The 11,275-nt window shown below is 41.6% G+C and overlaps 1 protein-coding gene across 2 annotated transcripts in view; it reads right to left on the bottom strand.

Moving 5' to 3' along the window:
- Positions 1 to 312: 312 nt before the first annotated feature.
- Positions 313 to 11,275, bottom strand: part of REEP3 (receptor accessory protein 3) — a 67,321-nt gene continuing 56,358 nt past the window's right edge. For both annotated transcript variants that reach the window (XM_075934900.2, XM_075934901.2), the window contains exons 7-8: positions 8,624 to 8,775; positions 313 to 4,974 (exon numbers count right to left, since the gene is read on the bottom strand). In XM_075934900.2, coding sequence (XP_075791015.1) covers positions 4,918 to 4,974; positions 8,624 to 8,775 — 209 coding nt within the window. In that variant the 3' untranslated portion in view covers positions 313 to 4,917. The remainder of the gene's footprint in view (positions 4,975 to 8,623; positions 8,776 to 11,275) is intronic.

Here is an 11,275-nt window from a genome sequence, read left to right as displayed (position 1 = left end):
ACTTATTTTGAAATTAGGGGAGTTATTTCAAAATAGACAGGGCTAGGAGGGCCTGGGCTAGTAGATTTTGTGGGGGAAAGCCCGGCAGTGCTTTACTGCACCAGCTGGGGGAAGGGGGAGCAGCAGCATGTGGAGGCACTTCCACCAGGTAAAGCCCGTGGATCAGTTCCGGCTCTGGCTTGCCTGATCCTGGCCTGTGAGGCTCAGGCCTCCTCATCCCACACTGTAACCATACATCAAACATATTTTAAGGAGCTTCTTACAGTTAGTGTCCTGTTACAAATGAGGAATTTATAATAAAATACAAACAAGTTAGTTTTTAAGTAAGTCTGCAGTTTATTTTACATGGTTATTAAAAGTTATACTTTTGGTAATAATATACGCGCCGTGTTCTATTCAGAAAGTAACATTTACAAAAATGTCCAGAGAAGCAGATAAAAAATGTTTTTAAAAAGCTTTTTAGAATACAAATATGTAAACAAGTTGACTAATTTATATTACAACAACAAATTAAAGTTTATACTTGTTGATTTTTAAAGCTACTATCTTTATTCTCAATGCAAACTAATGTGGGGTACTTGTAAGCATTACAGAATGAAAGTTCTCAAAAATGTTACAATATTTCCTATACAAATATGCATTCTTTACAGAAATTTTTTTCAAAAAATACTGAAGTCCCAACTTACAAAATTATGAATATAAGATTAGCGTAGCCATGAAATCACTCCTAAAAGTGTTTTTAACATTTACTTTGTCATTCTATAAGCCACTTTTTCCCCCAATAATAGTAATCAACTTAAGTTCACTGATGTTTGTGAGTGCATGTCTATACTAGGAAACAACTTTGAAATAACTAAATTGATTAAATAACTCCCAAAATAAAATCAAAATAGCGTATCCCCAATTTCACTTTTGAAGGAAGCCTCAAAATTAATCTGAGGCAGACTCTGTTAATGTGGACATGCTACCTTGACTTAGAGCCCCAGGAAGCACTGGGGAGTAATTAGTTTGAATTACTCTGGGGAGTAGTTATTTCAAAATAGTGGCACTAGCATGTCCACACTACTGCTATGTCAAAATTAGCGTTATTCCCTGAAGAAAGCAGTACAGATTTCTAAATAAGCAGCCCATTATTTCGAAATAATAAGTGTGGTAGTGTTGGAAGCTCCGCTTATTAATTCAACTTGAGGAAGGTTATTTCAAAATAAAGCCCTAGGGTAGATCAGGGCTGACGGGTTCAGGATAACATTAGATCACCTGAGAAGCAGGGAAGTAACTGAAATAAAATGGTCAACACTGGTACTAGCTTTGCTTTCATGGTTTGCATTAAGTTTTTCTAAGAAGCTTATCAATTGTTTACACTTTAGTTTTCTATCAGTGTTTATGCATTATACACTGGTGTTTAACAAGATGAATGTTAAACATTAATACTAAAGTCCAAACATTTGCCAAAATGCATTTGGTTCTTTGGCTAATAGTATCATTTTGTTTTCAGACCTTAAAAGTAACTAACATTACAAATGCGGTATGAGGCAGACAAGTTTAGAGTTCCCTGAAATGCTATCATATTTGGGTTGTTCAGTTTATATATTTTAATTTTCAAATTCATGGAATAAAGTGTTAGCTTTGTCAGAAGTGGACTTACATTTGTATTTAATATTTTTAAGATATCTAATAGCGAAAACTACACAGATCACTTTCACCATTGCTCAAGCCAAACATTCTGCCACAATGTTTGACACTGTACAGTATTTCAAATTATTGGCTGAGTGAGTTTGTCTAGCATGGTAAGAGGACAGCCAATAAATAGGTACAGTTTAGTTAAACAATGACTAACAGGAGACAACAAGCCCATACATTTGAGTGTAACTCAAAAGTGAGAAATTTGTCATGAAGTTATAATTTAAGATGATTAAACTAACAGAGAAAAATCTAAGCTATCAGTAATGACTTGATAGTATGATCTATTAGATTGAACAGTGAAAGAAAATAGTCTGAAGCAATTAACTTTTTACAGGACAGTATACAAGTAAATTCACATGCAATGCTTCCCACTGCGAACCAGAGCCGTGAGGCTCTGTTGCTATGAAGCCTTTAGATAAACAAACCGGAGTGGCCTGTTAGCAGCACTCTCAAAATGTGCCTGCGTCCCACTTTGAGAAACACTGCTCTAGTGTAAACCAGGCCTTTGACTGTAACGGGGTTCAAAAAAGAACTAGATAAATTCATGGAGGATAGATTCATTGACAGCTATTAGCCAAGATGGACAGGAATGATGTTCCTAGCCTCCATTTGCCAGAAGCTGAGAATGAGTGACAGGAAAGAGATCAATCACTTTATTACTCGTTCTATTCATTCCCACTAGAGCACCTGGCATTGGCTGCTGCCAGAAGACAGGATACTGGGCTAGATGGACCTTTGGTCTTGCCCAATATGGCTGTTCTTGTGTTCTTATGATCTTAGAGCACATTCTGCGTCACTCTACATTGAATGAAACTAAGATCATGGCCAAAGTTCCTTCTTACTGAAGTGCTGAACACAAAATGCTTACACTCAGTAGTGCAGTGTTAATCAAGAGCTGTTGCAAGTATTTAAAAAAAGAGAAAACAAATAAAGAAGTGGTAGAGCCATGCTAAGAAAGAGAAGTGTGTACCAAGTCACTGAGAAGGCATCAGGGATACTTTGCTAATTTGAGAGAGGGTGGCTGTCACTGATATGTCATCAAATCTTTTATTAAAGTTGTGTCAATCTTAGCTCATATAGACCTTTATGGAATATAAATGGTACCAACTGAAGTGTTTCCAAAATTCCCTTTGCACAGTACTCCAGCTGTCACTCTTGTCTATAAAGTCTTGTCTGCAGTAACTTCACCTATATTCACCTACAGTTGCAGTTTCATGATGTTAATACTAATGTAAACTACCCCTCATTTTAAATAACTGGGTCATTTAACTTTGCTTAGAGATGATCAGTGTTTCTCAACCAGTGGTACGAGTACCCTCAAGGGTACTCAAGAGAAGTCTGGGGGGGGGGGGGGGTACATCGACAACTGAAATTTGGAGAAAACCAAATTTTGGTTTTAAGTTTTACAGTGCTTTATTTTTTTTTAACTTTTTACACCCAAAAATTTCATTGCCAGCCCAGCTACGATTAAGTTGTTTAAACAAATGTGTTGCAATGGTAGAAAAACACTGTGTGTGTCTGAAAACTGTAGGTACTGGGGTACTTATTTTTTTAAAGGGGGTACTTTATAAAAAAAAGATTGAAAAACACCAATCTACATGATACTGTGGTTAGAATGCCAGCAGCCGCCCCAAAAGACGTTCCCACTAGTAGAGTTTCTCTGGTGACAGTAACATTAGAAATAAGAACAATTTAGGTAAGACAAAACTTAAATCTTACAGTGGGCTACACTGGGCTGGTAGACAGGGTTGCTACTGAATGGAGGTGGGAGAGAGAAGAGGACAGATTACAGATGGTAAAAATCTTACTACCCTTTTACAGTCTCTACTTGCTGGATTTTGCTCGTATCTGGAAGATGATAATTTGCAGGATAGAAAGTTTTTGGAAGTGATCCTTGACACATCGTCCTTTAAAACGGAGAGTGACACTTTTGTCACCACGGAATACATTTTAAATTGCATTCATTTTTTAAATCATATTTTTCTTCCCTGCTTATTAACTACAGAGATAGTTGTATAAAAAACTTCTTTACCATAATATTTTCCTTCTATCCCTCTTGGTTAGATATATAAGAACATTTTCTTTAGTTTTAAAAATCTTAATTAGATACAGCAATGCTGACTGAATCAGTGAGAAGACCATCTTGAAAAGAACTATTTATACACAAATATCTTACTGACGACCTCAGGAATGATAAAAAAGAAGAGAAGTGTAAATTCAGAACTCAAAATTGATATAGTAAAACTATTTGAAATATCTTGTAAAATAAGTCTTAGCAAAAAACCTACAATGTAGGGCCTGAACAGTCCATCAGATCCCATTCATTTCAATAGTAATTGTATCACACAACTAATTAGTTGATCAGGTCCCTGATATTTCACAAATTGCTCCAAATTTGTATCTACCGCAATTTAAAACTGAGACCTGGCTATTAGTGATAAATGACTTTACATCTGACTGTGCTGGAGAAAGAATACCTCCTCTACAAAGCACCTCACCAAATTATTTAAAATTTAGTAGCAATTATCTACAACACAGAGATGTGGTAATATAAGGATTACATTGCTGCCATTTAAAAATACATTGGTGAAACCTGATTTAAAAATATCACTAATATATGTACAGTTATAAAACAGTAAACAAGTATGCAAAACTGTTGTACAGATGTCAAAGTGCATCTGCACCTATTATTAATTACAATATTAAGAAATAAGGCGTAAGAAGGTCTTCTAAGGACATACCAAATATAAATGGCTTTCCTTTTTTCCTTCTCCCACCTTCATTCACTGTCAAACTGTACATTTTTACACAACTATAAAAGCTTTTTGAAAAATCTTGGTTTAGAAAAAAATTCGAGTATATCTATTTTTGCATTTTAAACTGGGAAACACTATAAGCTTAAGTTTTGTAAGAGCTGAATAACATCAATTTCCATTAATATCAGTTGAACTTGCAGTTGTTCAGTACTTTGTTCAGGCTTTGTTTTTGTCATTCATTAAATTCTTACAAAGTTTAAGGAGTCCAGAAACCTAGCACCAGATTTTTCCTCGCCAGATTTAACAATCAAGCCAAAATGATAAGCCATTAAAAATGAAAAGTAACTAATACAGCTGTTTAGATTGATAAAAATTAGTCCTACCAATGTGCTTAAAGTTTATAATACACAAATCCTGAACAACATGTGCTAAATAAAGTTACTATAATACAGCAGTTTGTCTTTAAAGTATAGTTCACTTAAAAATACACTGCAGGCCTCTTCTTCACTTTATATTTTAATGAGCCATACCGTATCTGAAAGAGAAAGTTGTGTTAGAAATCAAATATTACTGCTTAAGTTGCATAAAAATTATCAGGACAAAAACAAGCATTTGTTATGATTCAACTTCAGAATATTTCAATTCAGTTGCTACAACCAGGAATTAAATATTAGACCACTTGATACAGGACAACATATAGGGTTACTAGGAAGTGGTTTGAGGATTCATGACAATACTACCCAGCTGTTTAACTCACCTGACCCCACCACTATCACACACCTTACTTAGGGTTAGATAGAAGTGGGGCATAGAGGGCTAGCTGAGTCAAAGTCAGCAGGCCACGATATCAGCAGGCTGGAGATGCAACCAAAATATGTTGTGTACTGAACAAATTCATTGCCTGGAGATACTACTGGACTTGCAGATCACATTACATAGCCATCAGAAGAACAGCTTTATTTCAGGCACAGCTGGCTTGTAACATGGAGCTATTTCTACAATCCATGCATCTGTTACCCCCAAATCAAATTATTGAAGCAGGCTTTACCTGGAGCTTCACCTTAAATAAACGAAGAATCTGATGTGTACAACGGCATAGTCTACAGCAGTTTACTTGGTAAAACTATGGAAACTTAACACCAGTACTCTAGGATCTGTTTTGGCTGCATCTTCATTTCCAGACAGAATGTAGAGTGATGTTTTAAGTTATAATACCCTACATTACTTGGGATGTGCCTATATGAAAAACTGCCTTCTTCTATATTGTCCGGTAGAGCTGCAGTCATAGGTGCGTTAAGCTTGAGGGGGAGCTGTCAGCTGGGCATCCTTCATGAAGGACCATCTACTTAGAAAAATGTTCTTTCCCTTCTCCTCCTCCAGTTACATCTAGAATGCACCAAAATGTGTTGACCTTCTGGATGTGCTGAAAACCCCCACTTTTCACCCTGGCCTTTGAAGGGCAGAAATGTTATGACGACGGCTGCCATGTGTGTTTATGTTGCAGGATTGTTTGGTGGTAAGTTCATTGATGATGCGCCTGGTTCTTAGAGTGAATCTTTAAATCTTTGTTAGGGCACCTAGAGCCCTCCATAGGAGCTTTTTTCCCCTTTGTATTATAAATCAAAGTACAGTGCTTATTTTTTTCAAAGTTTCCATAGCACACAACTAAAAATGTGAATGGCTCTTTCCCTTATAGGATCCCTGTATGCACCAGGGACCACATGGTGTATTACTCACAACTCAAATAAGGTGTCATGATAGTCACCTCTTTTCCTCCAAGCTGTTTCTACACCATGGGTGGCCAACTCCTTCCAGACAAAGAACCCACAATAGCAGTGGAAACAGCATGAAGCAAAGCCATTGAGGGGAAAGGGGGGGAAAAAAAAAGGCGCGCTAGGGGAAAATAAGTGCTGCTACATCTGTCTCAGGGCTCGGCTTCTTTTTCTTTTTTTAAGTTAACTTTTCCCTGGGTCTTCGCGGCCCTGCCCTTTTTTTGGGGGGGCGGGGAAGGGTTCAACAACTTTGCCCTGGCTCTTCACGCTGTCTCCACTGTTATTGTGGCTCACAAAAAAAAGCACTGGGAAGGGGTGAGAGGTGCAAGCTCTGGGAGGGAATTTGGGTGCAGGAGGAGGTAGAGAAGAGGATGCTGGCTCAGGGAGGGGGCTTCAGGCTGGAGAGTGTTGGGGTAAGAGGGAGGGTTGGGGTGCTGACCAAGCCGCAGGCTTGTATCTGTGAGGGTGAAGGAGTTTGGGCTGGGGTGCAGGAGGGGCTCGAGGCTAGGAGTATAATGGGCTCAGGACACAGATTTGCAGTGTGTGGATGGTACAGGAGAGTTGTGGCAGAAGACTGGGGATGTGGGGGTGCAGGAGTTTGGGATGTGAAAGGCTCAGGACAGGAGGTTCCAGTGTGTAAGAGGCTCAGGGTTGGAGTCCGGGGGGGGGGGGGGGGGTTTCAGGAGTGTTATGATGCTGCGGCTAGATAGGGGCTTTGTTTTTAAACTATTATGTCAAACACAAAATGTTTCAGCGTTGTCTTTATTTATGGGGGGGGGGACCACCTGTTTTTGAGTCAGGGGTCACTGACCCACAGAAAAGTCAGCACAAGTGAGATGCAAAAAAAAACCCCACACACCACAATTGCTCAAAAAAACCCCAAGCCTCACTAATGTGCTGGGACAGGGTATTCGTGGGGAGGAGGGTCTGACCAGGAGGAGGGGACAGAGACAGCTGGGGCAAGTACCTGGGGATCCAGGTCTCAGGAAGCATGCTGGCTACTCTTCCCCTCCCCTCCCCCAGGAACCCCCCTGCTCTAACCCAATCCCCATCCCTTCCCCAGAGCCAGGTGCGCGCACACACACGCACACACACACCCCTTCTAACCCATGGGATCCCAAACTGGGGGGCATGCCACCTGGGGGGCATGAAGAAATGCCGGAGGGGAAGGGCATGAGGTTACCCAGCCCCCCCCCCAATAAGTTTTGCTGCTATTTTTGTTTCTCATCTCCCATCAGTTCTTCCCCCCCCCCCATAAGTTTTGCTGCTATTGGGGGGGGGGGGGGGGGAAATGAGGGTATCTCAAAAATCAAAAAGGGGGCGTGATGCCAAAAAGTTTGGGAACCACTGCTCTAACCCAATCTCATTCCCCAGAGCCAGGCACCCCCCCCCCCAATCCTTCTCCCCTTCCCCAGAGCCAGGCGCGCACACACACACACACACACACACACACACATCCTTACCCCAATCCCCACCCCAAACCAGGCACCAGCTCCCCTCTATACCAATCCCCCTCCCCCTGCTCTAACCTAATTCTTGGGTCCCAGAGGAAGAGCCACCACTACAGCCACACACATCTCTCTCCAGGTGCTGGGGCATATGCACTGAGTGGCCAGCCTGGAGATGTGCTGGCTGGGACACCGTGTGCACCCACACCCCATACCCAATCCCCTCCCTTCCTTTCCCCTCCTCCAGACTAGAGCCAGGCGCACAGAGTAACCTAATTCTCGAGTCCCATAGCTGCCGCTGCTACAGCCACACATCTCCCTCCAGGCGCTGGGGCGCTTGCGCTGAGCGGCCGGCACCTTTTGCGCATCTCCCCCAACTCCTCTTCCTTCCCCTCCCCTCCCCTACCCCAGAGCCAGACACCTCCCTTCCCTGCTCTAACCCAATCCCCCTCCCCCACTAACCTTATTCACGTGCAGGATATAACTTAGTGTGCTGGGGGCTAGGAGCGGAACGGCGCAGGGCTGTGAGCACACATGCTGCTCACAGCAGCCTGGCCATGAGAGCGGCTGACCCGAGTGGTTCTGGGTTCTGTCAGGAGCCGCAGGTTGGCCACTCCTTTTCTATGTGCCATCATTATGATAAGTACACATACAGGACATAGTGCTCAGAGATAAATAATTTAATTACTTTACTTTATGCAATTATATTTATATGGTCAGTATATTTTTCCCTTGTCTTTTGTAGTTAACAGGCGTATCCCATTCTTGTTTCCCTTTAGAAGGCAGAAACAGGAGTAGTTGTATATTTGATGATAACTATACATGTTGTATTCCAGATTCTGCTTACAATTTAGAGCCACTCTATGTCCTTCACAATCAAATATTCTGATTTCTTAGGCCGTTATATTTTCAAAATACATTGCTATTAATGGAACACAATACTATTATAAAACACTGCACTTGCCTCTTTACGGCCTTTAATACTTTTCACAGATTTCATGCTTTGTGATCGTCTGAGGCCCCTCTGAGCAAACATCTCATCTTCTGAATGAGTCCCCTCCATTTCCTCATCTGTTTTATCATCTCCAGAATCTTTTTTCAATGGAATTCTGTAACCTAAAATAAAGCACATCAGGCAGAAGCTTGTATGTGGTAAATTGTATAAATAGCAGCACAAATAATGAAAATTCAGGAAAGTTAAAGCCGTAGATGGCATGAAAGCTTTTTCAGTTATTGAATTTTGCTGACAAAAAGATATGAAGTTTGGTGCATTTTAACAAATACATTCTTTGTTAAAAAGACGCTGGGGATTTCTTTGGGAAAAAAATATATCAATCAGTTGTCAGTCTGCCATCCGTTTCAAGGTAAGAGGGCAAACAAACAACTGTACACTATAAAAGTGTCAGGTAGTGCCAAAACCATCAGTCCGTGCAATGCAATCCTTAAAACTATGCTGGCCATCATATAGTAGTGTCCTTTAAGTTCTCTACTGGCAGTATAATTGTTTATAAAATGAAGATCAAAGCTATCCTGCTACCATTTGCTGTTTTCCTGCAGGGAGTTCTTTCTTGAGCCATGATAATTTGGGATTAACATCAAATACTGAACAACAGGCAGCTTATTACTTGCTGTGTAAGTAACGTTTGACATTTCAAATCTGTTTTTTATTGCTGTTTTAAAAAGGAACACTTTTTTACAATGAGTTATTTCAATTTTCAGATTTAAGAGACACATGTCCTGAACAGAGAAAACCCATCATGATCAAATGACATGGTTCCAGGGATTACTCAAGAGAGATAGATATCCTTTAAAAAAGTGGAAATACAGTCCTAATTAGGGATGTCAGCATATAGTCGACTATACAATTAACTGATAAGCCTAGGCCTATCGGTTAATCTGGTCAACTACACATATTTTCCTCCCTTGCGAGCTGGCTCCGTGAGGGAGCTGGCTTTAAGCAGGATCCCCACAACCACCAGATCTGCCTTTCTACCCACCTCCAGCCCTGTTGCCTCTGATAGAGAGGCAGCATTGCAGATGGTGGGGGGAGGGGTAGGCTGGAGCCAATACGCATGAGGAGCTGGCTTTTGGCTCTCAACCCATGCTGGCTCTGCAGACAGTCTGCACAACCTTTACTGCCTCCTACAGAGGGGGGGGGGGGGCTGGCAGGAACCAGTGCTGGGGGCAGGCAACTTAAAAGGGACAGGGGAGGCTGCCACCAAGCAGCCTCTGTCCGCGTCAGGCCCAAGCTCCCCATGGGCAGAGGCTGCTCCGCATCCACTTTCAAAGTTTAGTTATGATCTTTCTTTTTGTTTTGTAACCCATGAGTAGAAAATACTTATTTGGGCATTTTTATATGCATGTAGATTACTCAATAGATGAATTTTAACAAGACTAAATATTGCATGATTTAATAATACAGATTGTCAGGATTATGAGGGTTAGCCAGCAGCCTGGGGATTAAGGGGTTAACTACACCTAGCCAGGTGGAGTGACCAATAAGAATGTAGGTGGGACTTTTCAAACTGACAAAGGAATTTGGGTTTTTTTCTCTTCTCCCTTTTGTCTCTCAGAGAGAGTTCTCTGCAGCTTCAGAGAGGGACAAGCATGTCTCTCTCTCTCTCCAAGACACCATTCTTCATTTTCTGTAAGTAGGGTAAAGTTTAGGTAGTTTCGTTAGGTTTTATTGTCTTATGGATTGGGTATGGGATCTGAGATCTGGCACTGTTTAAAAGATGTTTTGGCTTTTCTTTGTAACTAAGTTCTAGGCCCATGGAGTTTCTTCATGAGTATATTTTGTTACCTCCCTACCTAGTCATTATGTTTGCAACAGGAATATTGTTGTAATAATAAAAGTTCTTTCTTTTCTTTTTATTAACCTGGCAGTGGTTAATGGTGTGCCCTGATTTTTGTATTAGGGGTAAGATTTCCCAAATGATCTTTCCCCTGATTTCTTTATCAACATTTGGGTGGTGGCAGCGGAAGTTTTATTCCCAAGACCTAGGTTTTTAAGATCTTGGGGGGAAGTTTTATACCAAAGCCTGGTAGATAAGGCTTTGGGGTACACTTGCTGGCCCCCACTTCTGCATTTATCATGCCAGAATGGGGAAGGAGCCATGACACAGATAATTTAGGTAATACTGTAATTTGTAGTAGGATAAATGTTTACTCCAACAGGAATAATAGCTCATTGTCAAACAATTCAACTAGATCAGTGGTTTCCAACCAACGGGCCATGGACCTCTGGCTGCCACGCCATGGCAGCTCTGTGGCCGGGCTAGGGTACACCACTCTCGCTGCACCTGTTGGGATGGGCGCGTCCTGCCACGCCTCTCTGCTAATCAGCGCCAAACAGAGGTGGTGTCTCCTGGTCATGGAAGAGCGCTTCCCTGCACGCTGGGAAGGCCACTCAAAGCTACTCTGCACAGCAAAGCATACTTCCGTGGCCAGGAGACCGCATGCCATATGGCACTCCTGCTGCACAGGAAAGCACTCTTCCACGACTGAAGGAGACGCTACTCCTGCCCCTGCCCAGTGCCAGTTGGCTGAGAGGACACGTCTCTCTCAACAGCACGCAGCAGTAGGAAAGGTGCTGGGCCGTGTTCCCCAACCCTGG

This window comes from Pelodiscus sinensis, chromosome 8 (genome assembly GCF_052426305.1).
Source record: "Pelodiscus sinensis isolate ZL-2025 chromosome 8, ASM5242630v1, whole genome shotgun sequence".
NCBI lineage: Eukaryota > Metazoa > Chordata > Testudines > Trionychidae > Pelodiscus > Pelodiscus sinensis.
This window is presented reverse-complemented; position numbering and strand designations above follow the sequence as displayed.